The sequence below is a fragment of the Coturnix japonica genome, chromosome 4 (genome assembly GCF_054131305.1).
Source record: "Coturnix japonica strain WE chromosome 4, WE-NBRP24, whole genome shotgun sequence".
Lineage (NCBI taxonomy): Eukaryota > Metazoa > Chordata > Aves > Galliformes > Phasianidae > Coturnix > Coturnix japonica.
The window spans coordinates 13,370,975-13,390,118 of record NC_140666.1 but is presented as its reverse complement, the minus strand read 5'-3'; the positions used below and the strand labels follow the sequence as shown (position 1 = coordinate 13,390,118).

The 19,144-nt window shown below is 45.6% G+C and overlaps 1 protein-coding gene across 10 annotated transcripts in view; it reads left to right on the top strand.

Annotated features, from left to right (window-relative positions):
- Positions 1-19,144, top strand: part of ATP11C (ATPase phospholipid transporting 11C (ATP11C blood group)) — a 50,059-nt gene that overhangs the window by 12,141 nt on the left and 18,774 nt on the right. For 7 of the 10 annotated variants that reach the window (XM_015860384.3, XM_085544568.1, XM_085544564.1 and 4 more), the window contains 17 exons: positions 2,655-2,774; positions 4,064-4,153; positions 7,734-7,814; positions 8,815-8,922; positions 9,589-9,717; positions 11,929-12,032; positions 12,428-12,478; positions 12,906-12,970; positions 13,574-13,655; positions 14,019-14,169; positions 15,027-15,224; positions 16,295-16,456; positions 16,801-16,958; positions 17,246-17,317; positions 17,886-17,959; positions 18,163-18,266; positions 18,926-19,107. In XM_015860384.3, coding sequence (XP_015715870.2) covers positions 2,655-2,774; positions 4,064-4,153; positions 7,734-7,814; positions 8,815-8,922; positions 9,589-9,717; positions 11,929-12,032; positions 12,428-12,478; positions 12,906-12,970; positions 13,574-13,655; positions 14,019-14,169; positions 15,027-15,224; positions 16,295-16,456; positions 16,801-16,958; positions 17,246-17,317; positions 17,886-17,959; positions 18,163-18,266; positions 18,926-19,107 — 1,931 coding nt within the window. Of the gene's footprint in view, positions 1-63; positions 169-2,654; positions 2,775-4,063; positions 4,154-7,733; positions 7,815-8,814; positions 8,923-9,588; positions 9,718-11,928; positions 12,033-12,427; positions 12,479-12,905; positions 12,971-13,573; positions 13,656-14,018; positions 14,170-15,026; positions 15,225-15,452; positions 15,571-16,294; positions 16,457-16,800; positions 16,959-17,245; positions 17,318-17,885; positions 17,960-18,162; positions 18,267-18,925; positions 19,108-19,144 lie in introns of those variants that run through there. The other 3 variants (XM_015860380.3, XM_015860381.3, XM_085544569.1) reach the window with 2 other exon arrangements.

The window sequence follows — 19,144 nt, the reverse complement described above, 5'->3', positions numbered from 1 at the left end:
CAGCTCCAGCTATTTGTTACCAGGCCTATGGGTGCAAACACAGGGATATTTCCCTTAGGACGGGGCAGGTTATCAGCTCTTGCAGACAAAGTTGAGATTGCAGTTGATTCAGATCGATGGAGCTCGCTCTTTAGATCGGGAGGTCTGCCTAGCATGTGGTCCGTGTGGGTAAGCATAGCCTTAGCTGCTAAATTATTAAGTGTTTTGACAGAGTGTTGCTTGGACTCACACAGAAGTGACTCAGTGCAGGGAGTAATATAGAAATCAGCAAGAAGGATTTCAATTAAAAATATATTGGTTGGGTAACAGTGCTGAGCAGGTAGGGAGGTCAGTGTGCTCAAGTGTGCGACTGCCTGTCAGTTTGAAGAGGCTATGTGAAATTTGTGGGAGCTTTTTAAGAGTTGCCCATGTGTTGTCCTCCTTAGTTCTGAGCATAAATGAAACAGAAAGGGCTGGTTTGGGAGTTGTTTATGTTGGCTTTTTCTTAGCAAATTGTGTTGCCTTCTCTACTACTTCTGTGATACGTGGAACGATACAGGAGTGCTTAGACTTTAAACTATTCATGAGATCTAAGCTGAGTAATGTGGTTTAATCTTTCTTCTGCATATATTTAATGTAAGCTGTGATTTCACTCAAATGGTTGAGCTTTGTACTTGTACAGTATAATTATCTCTGGTTTTAGTAGACGGCTTTTTTTAATGCCTGTGGTTTCTGTTAGATCAGTTTCTGTGAGTTATTTGTCTTTACTCTGTGGCTTGAAGATATCTTCAGCACACATGAAAGGAATTCCTTTTGATTAGTTTTTGGTTGATGTGCTTCTTGCAGCCATACTAAATGAAATGTGTTTCTATTCCCCCCCCGCCGCCCCTGAAAACGAAGGAAGCTGGTAGCACAGATGCTGGTTTCCACAGCCTGCTTCATGAGCGTGAGTTCATCTTGTGCTGAACTTGGTCTTTGCCATTAATTTTTACCCAGGTTTGCTAATTTTTACCAAGGTGATCACGTGCCAACCTGTTCCTGTGCAGGGTGCTGCAATAGTTTCCCTGAAATTTGGGAGAGCTGATGAAGGACTGGGAGGTGCACAGACAGGGAAGGAGAGAGGTACAAATTTAGGCTAAGAATGTTGGGATTGCATGGAGCGGAAAGCTTAATTCTGCTGTCTCTAAGTAGTGCTCTGATTGCTTCAGGTCATAAATGCTGTTGGTAATTAGCTGCCCTCACCTGGCCCTTTGCCATCAAGCTGTAGCTGTTCCCAGATCATCCCAGAAAAGCTGAGCCTCAATTGGCTTACATGGTTGTATCGATAGTTGGGCTTTTAAAGTTTGGACAATACAAGAAAATAGCTATTATCCCTGATGCCTCCTTTTTGGGGCTGCAGGTTTCAGACAGCCGGCTGTTCTCTGCTAAGAAAAAAAGCCACTTGAAGATATGAGACACTTGGGTTCTGCTAGAATATGTTGAGTACTGCATCCAGACCTGGGGCCCCCAGCAGAAGAAAGACATGGAGCTCTTGGAATGAGTCCAGAAGGGGTCTGCTATGATAATCAAGAGGGCTGGAGCACCTCTCCTATGAGGAAAGGTTGAGGGAACTGGCCTTGTTTAAGTTAGTGAAGGCTCTGGGGAGACCTCATTATGGCCTTCCAGTACTTGAAGGGGGCATATAAACAGGAGGGAGAACGGCTGTTTGTGAAGGTAGACAGTGATATGACAAGGGGGAATGGTTTTAAACTGAGATTTGGAGGTTTAGGTTAGATATTAGGAGGTTTTACCCACAGCCAGTGGTGACGCACTGGAACAGGTTCCCCAAGGAGGCTGTGGATGCCCCATCCCTGCAGGCATTCAAGGCCAGGCTGGATGTGGCTCTGGGCAGCCTGGGCTGGTGGTTGGTGACCCTGCACATAGTAGGGGGTTGAAACTGGGTGGTCATTGTGGTCCTTTGCAACCCAGGCCACTCTATGGTTCTATGAATATGGTTCTATGAGTTGGTTCTTCCCTTCTGAGCCACATACCCAGGGGTCTCTGGACCCACACAGAGCAAATGGGACTAAAGTGCAATACTGCTTAAGCAGAAAAGCCATCCGTTCTCCTGACGTTCTGTTGACACAACGGGCATTTGTATAACAGTTAGAATGTGCGCTTATTCTTTTAAAATAAACTTTCTGTGCTGTGAATATGTGATGCAAAACTGCCTGCTTCGTTATTTCTGTTTTTATTTCGGATTTAAAATAGCATCCAAAAATAGCATTAAGCTCTTAAAAAGTTCAGTCTTGAGTCCGTGTCATGAGGGAGGCAGGAAGATGTTCCAGGTGGGCTTGAGAGTTTGGCAGGGGAAAAGCCTGAAGGAAAGTGCAGCTTCTACCTTCTGTGGGACCCTGGGGAGTAAACTGGAATCTGAAGCTTTGCCTTGAATCACTGAATCATTAAGCTTGGAAAAGACCACTGAGATCATCTAGTCCAACCATCAACCCAATACCACTGTGATGCGGCCACTTGGTTTGGCTGGACGATTCCCTGCTATTGGTGGGACAGAGAAGTTAACTAAAGAACAACCAGAAGCTGGAGGCTGTTGCTACAAAAATTGTTGGGTTTTGTTGGTTGTTTTTTAGTCTTTTGAGCTAGAAGCTAAAAGTTCCCTTTTCTCATTGCCCCAACAGTGCGCCGGGGAGGAGAAGAGGGTTGGTACAAGGACTGTGGTGGTTGGACACCGGCCGGTTTCAGAAGCGGATGCCTACGTGGCACAAAAGTTCTGCGACAACAGGATTGTCTCCTCCAAGGTAAGCTCTCTGCTGGGCTGGATGAGAGCAAAGCACCTCCAAGCTGGGGTGTTTCCTTGTGGGTTTTAGGCATTCCCTTTTTGGAGAGTGGGAAGGTCAGGTGTCATACAGCGTGTGAGATGAGAGCTATTTAGATTTGTGAAAGGCTGTGGAGATTATTTACTAAATGGACTTTTGCATATGATTCCCCTGCCTTTTGTTTCATGGGTTTTTCTCTCTTCAGGCAGATCAAAAATAACCATGCTTGCTTTATCCCTTTGGATGAAAGGGGAAACATTCATACTGTATTAATGTAGCTTTTGTTTGTTGTGGAAAACTGTGATGACACCCGTCTACCTTCTGCTTAGCTTTTTCCATGACATTCATGAAGCTCTTTCAAGAGATTTGAAGCCAATTCAAGTAAAATATCAAACAAGTGGCATCCGATACTGTCAACACAGCTGAATGCATGTTGTGTTGCTCAGGAGCTGTGATGCTGAGCATACTGTTAAGTTTCTACCATGCTCAAGCTGAACAGGCTTTCTTCCTCTCCTTTCTTTATTTATACAGCTTTGGATCTTGTTTGTACTTTATGACTCTGAACTGGGGACAAGTCTGAAGTCTAAATACCTTCGATGTGTGCAGCATTCCCATTGAATTTCCCTGACATACAAGAGGGGTCCTTCAGAGATCACTTTCCCAGGCTTCAGCTCTCCCTCTGATAAATAGTTTCTTTAAGCACTAATTCTATAGTTTTTGATTTTTAGTTCCGATTTATTTCTGAATATTGTGTCTTTTTTCTGTTTACATTTCCTCATGTGGACTCTTCTTACGTGAGCAGTGTTTTCTTATTAAATGAACATTGGTCTCGAGACTCGGCTGCTTAATATTCATTGTTTTCTCAAAGCAGATGGAAGGAATGGATATTAGACCCATTATTTTCCATGTTGTTCTTAAATTCCACGTTTTCTAAGCAAATGATTCAGCTGCATTCTCAAAACGATACCAAAGGGCAGCCTAATAATGGCTGTTTAATGAAGTGGTCGAGAAGGCCAGAGTTTGTAATGCAGTGCTGGAACTGGAATCCAGAGCTCAACCACAGCTGCATTGTGCCTATTGAGGGGGATGGCAGCAGTGGTTCCTGCACCTGCTGCCATGTCTTACCTCACCATAGAGGGAGAATTCATAGCCTGTCGTGTGCAGATACTTCGCATTTACAGCCCACTACTGTAAGCCCTGTGCCTTGATCTCTGTGTGCTGGCACCTGGAAGCTGCAAGGTGCCCAGCAGCCCATTCCTCTCTCCCTGCAGTACACGGTGTGGAACTTCCTCCCGAAGAACCTCTTTGAGCAGTTTAGGAGAATTGCCAACTTCTACTTCCTCATCATCTTCCTTGTGCAGGTAAGAGCCTTCATTGCCAAACTGGACACTATAGGTGTTTCTTTTTACATCCTGACGATACAGCTTGTGCACCAAGAATTGAGCTGAAATCTCTTGATGCTCATAAGTGCAGTTGTTTTCCTTGAAAGCTGTATTATAATTCTGGTAAGCCATTCAAGGCATAGTAACAATTACAGTTTTGGGGGCCTGTCTGAGGCACTGTTCAAATGTCTGCTGAAATGATTTAAAACTATGTTAAAATGTGAGTCAACCAGTAAAGGTATGTATGGTTAATGCTGCACATTTAACATCCAGGATTGTGGAGGTTTTTTTTGTCATCTTTGTTACTCTTGCTCTATAACAACATGTGTTTTCCCAGACGATGTGATGCTCAGACATCTTAGTTATGGTAAGTTTCAAGGCAGCCGGGGGAGAGGGGCTGTATTCAGTAAAATTCAGAAAAGACATAGCATGAGCTTTGGGAATATGACGTTCAGGATGCTGTGCTCCACAGACTGAAGAGCAGATTTTATACACGGGTGAACTTGTGCTCTGCTTTGTGACTTCGCTAAGGGACAGGCTGAGCAAACCTGAACATTTGTTTTCTGTTCTGTCAACCAAAAAGAAAAGTGGGCTGTCAGAATGTGTTTCTGGGGAAGGGATGGGAAGTGTGGAAGAGTCACCACAGTGCATTTATTCACCTTTTAAATCCCATACTCGAGCACGATGTTTACCAGATACTTTATTGTAGGGCTGATGTTGAGGCATCAAAAATCTTCCCTCAGCAAGCTCACAAGTAGCACTGTGAACTGCTTGCATTTAGATGGCATCTCTGGCATTTTGTTGGCTCAGGTCTCAAGGTATCACTCTCCCAAAGTCTGCCTGTTTAAAAGACCTCACATTTTTATCCTGACAGCAACGAGTTATGGTTTATGGCCATTTCAGCAGCTGCTAGAGAAGCAGGGGATCCCAAGGTGACGGCTGTGCACAGTTCCTGGCAGTGCTGCAGTAGGGCAGTTATCCCTGGCATCAGCTGTTTGCCATCGCTTGATTTTACTGGCATTGCTCCCTCATGTCAGAGGGAATTTGTAGCTCAGCTGGCACTGAAGCGATGCCCTGCAGTAGGGATGCCCTCATGGAGATGGCCTTTGAGTGATGTGGTATTGTGTTTGGTCTGCTGACCCTCTGGATGTTAAGGACTTGGCTTGCTCTTGATTTATATGTAGGTGAGAGTAAAGTCTTGCTCTTCTTCCCTGTTTTTACTCTGTGAGCTGCAGTTGCCTCCAAAATAAGGAAGCAACCATCATGTTCTGTTAGATGGGGAAAACCAAAACCCAATGGAACTGTAATCCCACAACACTACCACGCTTGCTACCCTATAGAGTCCCCATGGGTTCCTGGCACTCATCATCCTGGATCTTTAAAAGAAACACAACAATTCTAGTCACTTAAAATATCAATAGTTGTAGTGTGGAAAGTGGCATCTAAAGCTTCAGTGTTGATGTTTATCTTCAAATTACTGTAAATTATTAGAGTTGCTCCCAGCGCTGCTTTGGGAGCACAGCCTGGCAGCACTGGTTGCCAAGCTGCAAGTTCAGCTCTTGGTTGAGAGAGAGGTAGAGAAAGCACACACATTAAACATAAGATGCTAATTAATGCACTAACAGGGATATAGATAACTGTTTCCTAGGCACTTCTGTTGCAGTACCCAAGGGAAACTGAGTCAGCTCCTGCAGGAAACAGAGTGCCCAGAGTAAGTGTGGTCAGTGTGTGTTTGTAGAGAGACCAAGCTGGCAGCAAGCAGCTTATTGAGATGGTGCTAGGAATGAAAGGTGTTCCTTATGGTAGATGAAGATGTCTTCTGGATTGTGGTCTTCAGTCTTGTAAACAATGAATTTGGAAGTAACTGCTAAGTAACAGAAGGATTTTGTCACTTCTAAGTGGAACCAAATTAAGCTGTTCAAGTCCTAAAATATCTCAAAAATAGATTCAGAGGAGTTTGCCTTTGGTTTGGCACTCAGCTCCTGCATCCCTCTGCTTCCCACCAGCAGCCAAGGAAGAGCAGCAGCGTTGAGCAGTGGGCTGCGTAGGGAGTGCAGTAGCAACCTCTAAATACATCCAGGGACTTGATTCAATATATGTCTTCATATCTCTAACACAGCATTTGTGTGGACAGAAATAGTATTGTTTGTTTAAATAAATGCATACAGCTTCATGCTGTCCAGTGCAGAAAACTCGCATGGCATAGATTAGGATGAACCAGGGGCTGTGTTCCTGAAGGACTTGTTGTGCTTACAGCATTTACCCTTACTCTGCTTACCTCACACCCCTGACCTGGCTGCTGCGTGTGCTCTGTGCCTGACCCAGTCCTGCTGAGTAAAAATGCAGCATACAGCATTTCAAAGAGTTAATTTCCACCCAGTGCTGCACTTGAGGCAGCCTAAAACAACAAACATACAGATGCTCTTGTTTGTGAGTGTGCTAGGAGAATGCAAACAAACATTTCAAGCAGGACAAAGGCCCTTTGTGGGACACAAAGCCTTTCTGCCTGTTTTGCTTCTCAGTCCCTTTCCCTCAAAACCCTCTGCATCTGCCTCCTGTTCTCCCTCCCCTCCAGGGATGCCAAGTTTCCTGTACCATGGCTTTGGGGTGTCACTGGGGCAGCCCTGGTTGCTTTGGTCCCTGCACAGAGTTTGGAGTGATGCTGGGATTGGTGCTGCTGGGGGTCCCCGAGGCCTGCTGTGTGCAGGCATTGCCACCGCTCAACTCTGCTTTTGGGCTGCTGCCCTCCTGCTGCTGAAATCATGCTGGCAATGAGCTGACATGGGGCACCTGCTTTTGTAGGTCCTCAGCTGTGAGGTGAAAGGCTTTGTGTGCTGTCCCTTGGGAGAGGACACCTCTGTGATGAATCTCATCAGTGGGGATGCGGTGCAGCTCTTCCCGCTCTGATGCGAATCCATTCCAGTGATGAATCTGTTCTGCTTTTCTTCCCCTTCAGGCCAAGTCATGATGCTGTCAAACAAACAGTTTGAAAGCCCCAGGGTTTAATTAAAGTTGGAGAGGCTCTGATGGGCTTTGTTCATAGGGGGCTCAAGGCTCAGCATGAGCACTGTGCCCAGCTCAGGGACTCCCAACTACTGACCCGCATGTGATCTCTGTGCTGTGCTTAAATCATGCTCTGAACTCCGCATCAGAGCCCAAAGGCAAAATGTTCATTTCTGATTTATTTAGATGTTTGTATTCTGTTTCACAATGTATTTCCTTGGTAAATTAGGCTGGTGCGTGTCACTTCTAGCATCTCAGTGTCAGCAGTTTAAGAGGACTGGTGCTGCACTCCTGTTTGCAGCTGTCCATGATGTGGGTTTGGATGTGCCTGTTCTTCACTGCCAAAGAGGAGGAATGTTGGGGTTTTTTTTCTGATTTTCAGTGAGAAATGAGGGCATCTTGCTCTTCACATGTGGATGCTGCTTCTGCCCCATTCTCTTTCCCTGCCTTAGTTCTTTCCATGTGTACCAAGCACCGTACTGCACCCATGGCTGGAGTTCTTGCTTGTTCTGCTGCCTGAAGCAGGTTGTCACCAGTCTGCTCTTACTGTCTGCAGGTGATAGTGGATACCCCGACCAGCCCGGTAACCAGCGGCCTTCCACTCTTCTTTGTGATCACCGTCACAGCCATCAAACAGGTACAGAGAAAGATAACCTTCCTGTAGGCATGTTCTCGTGCTCTTTGGGATGTGTGGCAGAGTAAATAAATAACATGGGCTGGTAGAGTTTGGGAACCTCTTCTCAGAAGGTCTCTTGAAGAGACTGCATGCTGAATGTGGGCGTTGGTGTATCTTGTTTGGCGGTATAAAACATCTACCTCTGTGTATTATTGAAAGTGAACTGTTGTGGTTAGTAAAGATAACCACTGTGGCTGCCTCTCCAGGTCACTGGCTGCCTCTCTAGGTCTGACTTTACTTGCATTTTTCTTCTCTTTTTAGAAATGTTCTTGAACTCTTTGCAGAGTACAGAGATGTGCTCCAAATATAGCCAGCACTCTGCTGCCTTGTTGGTAAATAGAAGGGATAATTCAGTTCAAACTCAGCTAGCCTTGAAATATGTAGTCCTCTTTCTTCTTACAGTGTTGGAAGACCTCTTTTTCTCTAGTCACATGCATATGTGCCACTCTAAATTTCCTCCGCAGACGTTCTAAATAATAAGTTTCTTCTGCAGGGGCCAGAGAGGGAGAGCTAGAGCAAAATCCATCTGCTTCAAGTATGAATGTTTTATTCTTTTAGTGAAGACTGAAGAAGAAGAGACTTGTCCTGTGTTACCATAGGAAAGAGTCACAGGGTGCTAAGCATATTATTCATATTATCAGCCTGTTCTTGCCAACACTGAGAATAATAGAAACATGTTACAGTAATTTAGCTGCTCATTGCATGCACTGCATATAGATTATTTTTCGTGTGTTATTTTAATCTGTTCTGAATCTGTCAAATATGCATATGAAGTTTTTAAAGTAAATTGATTCAGTCTGAGCTACTCTGGTTGATGTTTAGTCAGGCATGAAGGAGTTCTGAGGACTGTTGAACTTACTCATTTTTTTCCCTTCTCTCTTTCTCCCTCCCATTGCATTCTATCTATCTGGTTAGTTTACTGCTTCATTATGAGTTGTGTTGCTTGTATTTGTGTGCCTAGGGATACGAGGACTGGTTGAGACACAGAGCTGACAACGAAGTGAACAAGAGTAATGTCTTCATTATTGAAAATGCAAAGCATGTGCAGAAAGAGAGTGAAAAAATCAAGGTAACCATTAACAGAGAATTCAGATGTAGTTATTGCCAGGTGGGACATTGGGGTCTGTGATATACACCGGTGCCTGCAGCAGGGATGTGCTGTGGCTCTCCCCCGGCTGCACAAGGCTTCTCCGACTTTTGCGTGAGCTGCTCTGAGAGTCCTTCCCAGTTAATAAGTGAAGCTTCCTTTGTTTGACTGCTTTTGAGAAGCTGTCTTGCAAAAGCTGTGCCTGTACTGACAAATGACAGATCTGTCAGTGTTCCACATTTGTCTGGGACAGGCAGTCCTCTTCTATTTCCAACTCTCCCAAGGACACCAGGAAAGCACACCGGCTTTGACGTTAATTTATCACCCTGCACTTCAGATTAGTACAGAGTCTCTGACTTCATCAAGATTCAGCAGAGAACTGAATAATAGTGGTGCTGCGTGGGTAGGCTGCCTTGGCACTGGGTGGGCTCTGATGCTGGGGCACCTGCATGGCATGGGGCAAGCTGGTGGGGTGCTCAGCAGGCTGAGAGCTGGGCCCTCTGAGTAATTTGGACTTCTTGATCTCAAGCACCCTGATTCCTCTTTTAGCCAAGGTGATTTCTTCTAGGCTTTGAGAGGAGCTAAATCTGTAAGCATCTAATAATATCAGAGAGGTTTTTTTTCATTGAAATGTCTCTCTTCTTGCAGGTTGGAGACATAGTAGAAGTGAAAGCAGATGAGACCTTCCCCTGTGACTTGATATTTTTGGCCTCAAGTAGTACTGATGGGACCTGTTACGTCACTACAGCGAGTCTGGATGGCGAGTCGAATTTCAAGGTGATGGGGATGGATGGGCAGCAAGTAACCAAAGCTGGTGCTTGTGCAGTGTGTGTGTGTATGTGTGTGTGATGATTAATTGAAGGATGCTCCCGCAGCACCCGTCCCCACGGCCATGGCTATATTTAACATCTCCTCCCTCCGTCTGTTCATCCAGTGAGTCAGCAGCCAAGTGCTCTGTGGATTGTTTGTTTTTCTTTGTTTTCTTAAACAACCATTTCTGCTGGCACTGCCCCAAATTGATTCCATCTTTATCAGAATAAATATCTATCACTAAATAGTGTCAATATGAATATGCAGGCTTAGCTGCATTATTGTCCATCCTGGGCAATGTATTACTGCTTTCCTGCTCCTATTGCGTGTGGTGAGATCTGATGCAAGTAGGTAAAGCAGCAGCTATGGCTGCTTGAGCTTCTTCTCAGAACCTGCCAGTACTTCTTCTATTTAAAGGAGATGTTTTTGTGTGATTTGGGGCTTTCTGAGGCAATGTGTCTTGACTTGTTTGACTTGGGGGATTTCTCACCAGTGAGCAGAAAACTCCCCTTTCGTTTTTGGTTGGGTTTTTTGTTTTAATTTACGTTTTTCTTTTGTTGCTTTTTGTCTGTTTGCTTTTCTTTTCCCTGAATCAGAAGCAAAATCTGCTATTAGTCTCGTATTTCCTTTAATTATTTTTCTCCTTCACTCCAAGGGAAAGAAACAGTAAGATTACATTGGTCACAAGATGTGAGGATTTGTTCACAGCTGTTTGATGAATAGATATTAGATCTATTATTAGATATTAGTTCTATCTATCTAAAGCGGATATCAGCAACTGCAGTAGTAAGAATGGAACTTACTTTGAAATTGGGTGATGCTTTCCAGCACACTCTGAAGCTGGGGAATACCAGTGGTGTTCTAACTATGGGGGTCTCCAGCTCATCTCTTATCTGGTGGCTGTTAATTGGTGCTGATAATTTTGTGTGTGAGCTGATGCAGTGTTGATGTACTGAGAGGTTGTGCCAGTGAGGAGGAGTACAGCTTCGGAGTGGTGTCAGGTCAAAAGCAGATATCCATGTTAAATAGCCAAGTGCCTGTTAGTGTCAGGTGCACTGCATGCAGGAGTTAAAGTTTTCATAGTCTTGGCTCTTACTAACCTGAGTTTCTAAGCAGAACGCTAAATGTCTATATTAAGCACTGTGTTTGTCTCAGTTTGTGGGTTCCTGTAGGTGAAGGGGAGCTGTCTCCTGTTTCTTGACGAGGTTAAGGTGGAGAGAGTTGGAAGGTGGAGGGGGAAATAGAAAACAAGTGCTGTTCAGCGAAGTAGCTAAGATTAGGAACCAGGGTGTGAAGCAGAGCTGGGGTGAGGGAAGCACATGCAGGTACTCACAAAACCTCCTCCACACTGGTAGCAGTTGCCTACCTGTTGGGTGTTTCTCAGTGCCTGTTAGGTCATGAATATAGGAAAACATGCCTAGGAACTGGAGCGCAGTTATAAAGTGGATTGTGGCAGGGCTCTGTCTTTGCAGTATGAATCTTCAGCTGTCTGTTATCTCAGAGAGCATGTGTTTTCTAAATAGGCCGAGGGATCGTGGATGTAAAGATTGTGGGAGTGATTAGGAGGCTGCTTGGAAGCATCATTCAGTAATTGCACAGTGTCCATGGAGACAGGAGCAGTGGATACAAAGCTTGGCACTGGGCATTGCATGAACAGTTCTGGGCCGCTTCACAGGAGCTTTGATTTATAGCAGAAGTGTGTGTGCTTCCAGTAGAAAAACCCAGGCAGGTCACCAGCATTCAGGTGGGTGTTTATAGCATCACGACTGTGTGCCTCGTGGGAGGAACTGTTACACTGTGCACAATGAGAGGAACACAAATGAGTTGAGGAAGCTCGTTAATAAATTTGTTGATGAAGACGGATTAAGGCAGCCTGTCGCACAGCCTGCAGTGGTTCAGAGGCTCCAGCAGCTCCTATAAATAGTGCCTGCAGGCAGTGCATGGATCCTCGTGCAGTTCCTTGCTAATTGTGAGCGATGGAGCTTCACAGCACCTAAAAATAGCTTCAGGGCTGCCAGCACTCAGCCTGCTCCCCAGCACTGGGGCTGCCCTCTCCTTACCCCCAGGAGCATCCCAGGGGCACGTGGGAGAGATGTGGGATACTGGATGAGGAGGGACCTGCCTGAGCTGTTCCTAGGGCTGCCACTGAGCTCTGTCTTTGTGTGTTTCTCCTCCCAGACTCACTACGCAGTGCGGGACACCACCGTGCTCTGCACGGATGAAGCCATAGACTCCCTCACGGCCACAATTGAGTGTGAGCAGCCGCAGCCAGACCTCTACAAGTGAGTGTGGGCATCCTCTCTGCTCCAGTGAGTTGCCTGTCTTACAAAGACTCAGCTTGATCAGTAGCAGTGAGTCATAGTTCACTAAAGTGAGTGGTGTTCCTTCCAAGTAAAATGCATTGGTTGAAATTGCTTTTAGGATTAGACTCTCAGTTGTTGAACTCTTTGTAAAGGGGGTTTGGTGCTGTGTGTTTTACTCCTTCGTTTGGGTGGGCTGGAAGTGGCAGCCAGAGGCACTTGGGTTGTTTGGGGCTGTGTGTTGGCCCTTCCAAAGCCTTCAACTCTTAGGCGCACAAATTTCCATGTTAGTTCCCATCTCCTGATGATGCCTCTTGAGTCCGTTTGTGAGTCCATGTGTTAGTAATACAGGATTCTCATGTGTTTTGTAATTACAGGTTTGTTGGAAGGATCATCATGTACAGAAGCAACCAAGAGCCCGTAGCCAGGTTAGTCTTGCAGCTCTCAGTGCCCCCCTCAAAGATGTTGGGCATCTCAATAGACATCTATATCACATTTCCAGGATCTGGATCCCAGTGCTTTAGCATGCAGGGCCACCACACCTGTGCTTGTAGACTGGGGCACTTTCAGTCTCCTTCACTGGTTGTTCTGGGCCCTGTTAGCTAAACAAAGGGAAGCAGTTGAAAATCTACCATTAAATTTGTAACTTTGAGCACTGAGGAATAACATGCATAAGATGAAATGGAAACTAAAGTATGTAAAAGGAAAACCAGGCGAAGTCATGCAGTGTCCCATTTGAAGTTTAAATAAAGCGATCAATGCCTAAAAATCATCGGTTTAACCTTATAATTTATCTCTAGGATTTAAACTGCAAAGAATTTGGAGTGACGTTCTATTATAACCTTTTATTTTTAGGTCTTTGGGTCCTGAAAACTTGTTGCTGAAAGGTGCTACCCTTAAAAACACCAAGAAGATTTATGGTGAGCAGTTTATTAAAATTTATGATTACGTAAATAGATCAGATGAGCAACTACATTTGTCATTATTTATCATAAAATCTGGGGTGGAAAAATACTGACCTGCAGGGCCCTGCAGTTGTTTTTGTGCACCGGCTGACTGCAGAGCTATGTTGATTGCAAAGTTTTGGGGGTGAAATGTGGAGGTGCTGCTTATATCTGCAGCGCTGCCAAGCTGTGCAGGTTGTGTTAATGCACCTAAATGAGCTGTTCTTTCTGTCTGGGTTACAGAGAACAAGAGGCTGTTTCCAGGCCCTCTGTTAAATGCTAGTGCCAGAATCATGGGTCTAGACACTGGTAATTTAGAATGAAGGCTGATAGAGAAGGCTGATCTTTCTTCTAACTGTGCATGATACTTTGGCTGCTGGTCGGTGCTCAGGGATATGTGTAACTAACGTAACTTAGCAGGCTCTGAGCTTTCTGCATTCCCATTACCCTTGGGTAATGCCAATTTCTAGAACTGGGAATCAAGTTCCATGTAAACACTGATGCCCTTGATGGCTCGGTGAAAGCTGGGTCCCTTATGGGTTGCGAGCCCCTGATGAGTTTTGCTTTAATCCTCTGCAGGAGTGGCGGTCTATACCGGAATGGAGACAAAAATGGCTTTGAACTACCAAGGGAAATCTCAGAAACGCTCTGCTGTGGAAAAGTGAGTACAGCAGGCAGAGATGGGTAAAAGCTGTGGCTTTCTTCATGGGTGATGCACAGAAATAATCCCCCAATCTGCCGCCTGTTGTTTCAGATGCTTTCTGACTTTCCGTGCAATCTGTGTGTTTGATTAAGCGTATCTTTCAAGGAGCTGCATCATTTAGTAGCTTTTTTTTGTTGTTGTTTAAATAAAAAGAACATAGGGATTGTTAAGCTATGTGAACTGACCCTGAGTATCAGCAGTGTCCAAAGCACTTGTCCTGTAATTCCCTTCTGAAAAGTAAGGAAGGCTTCTTCCTGCTTGTTTGCATGATTTTTCTATGTGAAAGTTGCAAGAATTGTAAAAAGGAACCTGTTTTTTCAGATCTATCAACGCTTTCTTGATAGTGTACTTATGCATCCTATTGAGCAAAGCTACTGTGTGCACGACTCTGAAATATGTCTGGCAGAGTAATCCATTTAACGATGAGCCTTGGTACAATGAAAAGACTAAAAAAGAGAGAGAGACGTTCAAGGTAAATGGATTTGTATTTCGGCACCTCCTCCAGCTGTATTTATTCTGACAGTTTTATTTAATCTGATCATGTCTGCTGCCAGTCCTGTGATGCCTGCTTGCTCTTTGGAAGCGCTGTCACTTGCTGCAGTCTCTCCTGTTTGTGTTTGTCTCTTGTCTCGATTACTACCTGCCTCTCGTGCTTGTGTGCAGTGATGCTCTTAGCAAGGCTTGCTCTAACCCTGCTTGCACGCTGCTGTCCCCATCACCCTTGGGGCAGGCATAATGCACGCCAGGCTACTGACAGCAGGAGGATAACATCGTTTCCACCATGCAGAGATATTACATAAATGCAGCAGCTGATTTAACCTGGATCCTTATCTGAACTTGAGCTATCTTTCAGCTTTGAGTAGATAAACTTAAATTGAGGCCGTGTCAGCCAGGTTCTTAGACTTGCAGAGACGCATGCAGCCAAGCCTGAAGGAGTGAATGTGAGTGGGTGGGAATCAGCTGATGTAGTTGATTGTTGACTAGGACTTCAGGGATGTCACAGAATCAGTGCTTGACTGTTCTCAAACTACTTGCTGCCGATGCCTGAGATGAGGATCAGATGAGAATCATCAATATGTGTACCTGAATAAAACGTAGATTTAGTCACTTGGAAACAGTGCTGTGTGCTCTTCTGTCATACTCCCATATATCTGCAAATGGCAAAGAGATTTCCTATATCAAAGGAAAGTACAATTTGGTCCTTTGTCTTAAATGTGTTCAGTTATTTTCAGAGGGCTTTTTTTCTATTTAACATTTAAAGAAATGCTGTCTCCCTGTGTTATACCTGACAAGCACAGACTGCATCTTCTTCTTGTCTTTCCATTGCAGGTGTTGCGGATGTTCACAGACTTCTTGTCCTTCATGGTCCTCTTCAATTTTATTATCCCGGTCTCCATGTATGTTACAGTAGAGATGCAGAAGTTCTTGGGCTCCTTCTTCATCTCTTGGGACAAAGAGATGTACGATGAAGAAATAAAAGAGGGAGCGTTAGTGAACACCTCAGACCTGAATGAGGAGCTCGGACAGGTCAGAACAGGCTCTGTTTGCATCTGCTTTGAGAGACGTCCCTGTGTTGGCAGGGGAACAGCAGCACAGAAAGAAAGCCAGAAGATGCTGCTGTAGCCACCAGCATGCCACACCATGTACTGCCCCCTCCTTCTGTGGTGGTTGGTGCTTCTGGTGGTGGTTTATGTGCACCTGTATGTTTCTTGATAGCTGTGAAGACGAACTCATGGGCCACTGCTGCTGGAGTAATGTTCTCCCTGATAAGAGACCATGTTGTGGCAGTCCCTTGCAGTCCCAGCAGTACAGGGCTTCAGCCAGACTGGTGGCACTTTCCATTTAACGCGATTCCGCTAGCGGCACGAAGTTGGTAAGGTTATAAATAGTGTATGAAGGAGGAGGAACTGGGTCACGCCAATTGTTTCCATACTGGGGAATATCAGGCGTAGCACTTAGTGTGTCAGGATGGTTTGCTTTCACCGCTTCAATTAAAAGTCAGAAATTCTATGTCTCTTCAAGGATTAGCAAACACACCTGCCCAGTTATCTCCCTGGGCACACACTGCACGTGCAGCCATCCTGATGCTGGCTTTGCTGGAGCAGTTGTAGCTTCTTTTTCTGAGTGTGGGATATGTACGGTGCCTCCTGCTTCTTATTTTGCTTTTAAAAATACTATCAGTTTGGAGTAGCAATTACGTGTGTATATAATATGGCACCAAGGAGGAAGTCCCACAGAGGAGAGGCAACAGACCTGCAGCAGCAGCTGTATGAGCACTGGGAGCCAGAGCAAAGAAGCCAAGAAGTAGGATGAGGGAGAACAAAGGGTCTTGAAGCAAGTTTTAGAAGCCTTTGGGTGCTGACTCCTGTCAGCTGTGCAATGGATTGAAGAATGAAGGAGGTAGTAGAATAACCCAGTGGTGTCCACACAAAGCACCTGCATGTTTCTGGGGACCAGGTTAAGAAAGCAGCAAAGGGTTGGCACAGATGTATCAAACTGACCCAACCTTTCAGTTTGTGAAGGGCTGCTTCCACATATGGCCCTGCTGCAATGACGGCTGCGGCAGTGCAGTGAGGTGGGTGTCTGATCTCTTCTAGGTGGAGTTTGTCTTCACTGACAAAACAGGGACGCTGACGGAGAACAGCATGGAGTTCATCGAGTGCTGCATAGATGGGCACAAGTACAAGGACTGCATTTCAGAGGTTGATGGCTTCTCGCAGACTGATGGACCCCTAAAATATTACGGCAAAGCAGAAAAGGTGAGAAATCTGCATCTTTAAAGTGTTTTGTTGGTGGCTCCAAGCTAGGGGTCAGTGCATGGTCTATTACTGCTGAAGTAATAGGCCAGGTTGGACGGGGCCCTGGGCAACCTGATCTAGTAAAGGTGTATGTTTGGTGGCCCTGCTAGGCAGGGGGGTTGGAACTACATGATCCTTGAGGTCCCTTCCAACCTGGGTAATTCTGTGATTCTGTGAAGTCGTGGGGGTGGTTGGTGGGTTTTTTTTGTTTTGAAATACATACACACAGCAGTGGTAACCAGCTGCTCCGAGGAGGATGGGATGCATGGCACAGAGCTAATCGTGGGCCCTTTCTCCATCCCTAGAGCCGAGAGGAGCTGTTCCTGCGAGCCCTGTGCCTGTGCCACACAGTTCGGATCAAACAAGCAGACCAGGTGGATGGGCTGATAGGACACCCTGAGTGCAAGAACACCTACATCTCCTCTTCCCCAGATGAAATCGCTTTGGTGAAAGGCGCTGAGAAGTAAGAATCTGACGGTGTTGTGTTTTGTTTCATGTAAAGCTCCTGGAGGACCACGTATAGAGCCTCATGGCACCTTTGCAATTGTAATGTCCAACTTCCCAGGTTATGAGAGTGGTGCCAACATGTTAAATTTGGCTCTGCAAGCAGCTGCCCAAACCTTCTAGCTTGGGCTTGGTAACTTCTTACCTCTCCTCAGCAGTACAGATCTTGAAATGAGAAGTCTGTTAATGTGTAACACACGCCAATGGGTGCTCTCAATATTGTTCTGTCCTCTTGTTTATTGACAGGTATGGTTTCACTTTTCTAGGACTTGAAAATGATTTCATGAAAATCCGAAACCAAAAGAATGAAACTGAAATGTAAGTGCCACAGGGCCTGCCAGGAATATTGCTGCCAGGGGTTGAATGGACTCTGTTCAGCTTTGTTTCTCACGTGGGTTAATTAAGCTCAGTCAGCGTGTTAAACCAGGCAAGGTCAGAACTACTCAGCAAAGGCTGTCAGACCAGTTACCGACCTGCCCAGCCCCTGCTCCTTTGTGCAGTGAGCAGGGTGAAGGGTTTGCTTGCAAAGGCTTGCTGTCAGTCCTTAGGAAGCCTCTAGATCCCTTGAGTGTGTGCTGTCCCTTGCAGTCTCCTTCCTTCCCCAGAACCTTATGGGTAGCAGCTGTGCCTTCAAGCGGGGCACAGCCTAAGCGGTGCAGTATGGCTCCCAGATGGAAAATTATTTGGTTTTACCCTGTGCTCGCAGCTCTTGTGACATCCACATGCGTGCAAGATACTGGGAGTGAATTGCCTAACCCCAGTGCTCCCATACTGTTTGTCCCCCAAGCAAGTTTCACTTCTCTGGATAGTCAGTGTGCAGCTGTCCTCAAGAGCTGTTTTCCTTAGGCTGAGCCTAAGATCAAATTCTTTTCTTCCTCTTTTAAAGGTACCAGCTTCTCCATACGCTGAACTTTGACCCTGTCCGTCGTCGTATGAGTGTCATTGTGAGAACCACCACAGGTACAGCTACACGCAATAGTCCAGCCCAATATCAAACAATGTTTTGTGCAGGTGTCAGACCACTTTTGGGAGGCTTCTAGCAGTTCCTTCTTTAGTTCTACTATACTTTTTCTTCTGTATCTCTTGCTGGTATTGAAGCCAATGTCCTTTAAGCCTTTCTATGACTTTTGAATGCTATAAACTACTTATAACTTTGCTTTTAGGAAAGCTGCTTCTCTTCTGTAAAGGAGCAGACTCCTCTATTTTTCCAAGAGTGCAGCAAGAGGAAATCCAACAAACTAAAGTCCACGTGGACCGCAACGCTATGGTGAGCATGCAGTGGGGAAATGGCTGGCTCTGGGGTCAGGAAAGTTGTATGCCAAAAATAGGGATGTGACCTCGCTTTGGAGGGAAGTACTGAAGATCTGAGTGTCACTCCGTATTGTTTTGAAGCCTGGTTTCTTTCCTTTTTTGTTTCTTTGACTTCCATGTTTATTTGACTTTTGATATACTTATATGGGTTTGATCGCTGTTGTGTCCCCGCATCTCCCGAGCAAGTTAAAAATAGCACTAACAATAGCACACTGTTTGCTCTGGTGGGAGGAATCTTTGTGTCGGTTGTGATGTGCGTGTGAAGGTGGAAGTGAAGCCTGTGCTGGGAGGCTGATCTGGCAGTGGTGGTGGTGTGGGAGGGTGGCCATTTCTTGGCTCTAGGTGCAGGGGCATTCAGTTGTCCCAGCTGCGTGCAAGATCTCTGCTCTGGCCTTGCCCTTGTCTTATGTCTGCTGTGCTACGTGCATGCATGTATGCTCTGATGTGAAGAAGTTACTATGTGAACACAGCTGCTGTCTTCTGACTTAAACCATCCATCTTTATAGTCAGGTTTAGTACTGACAAAGTGCCGACAGAAGTGCTGGCCCTAACGTGGGGAGCTGCACAAAACAGGGTTTAAGGGCAGTTGTCTGCTTCTTTTTCCACCCCTACAAGGATGGCTACCGAACGCTTTGTGTGGCATTCAAGGAACTAACTCAAAAGGAATATGACAGGATTGACCGGCAGCTTAATGAAGCAAAGATGGCTCTGCAGGACAGGGAAGAAAAGATGGCAAAGGTCTTTGAAGACACAGAAGCAGACATGCACTTGATTGGGGCGACTGCTGTAGAGGACAGGTAAACAGGCACCAGCACACAGACCAAGCGTGTTGGT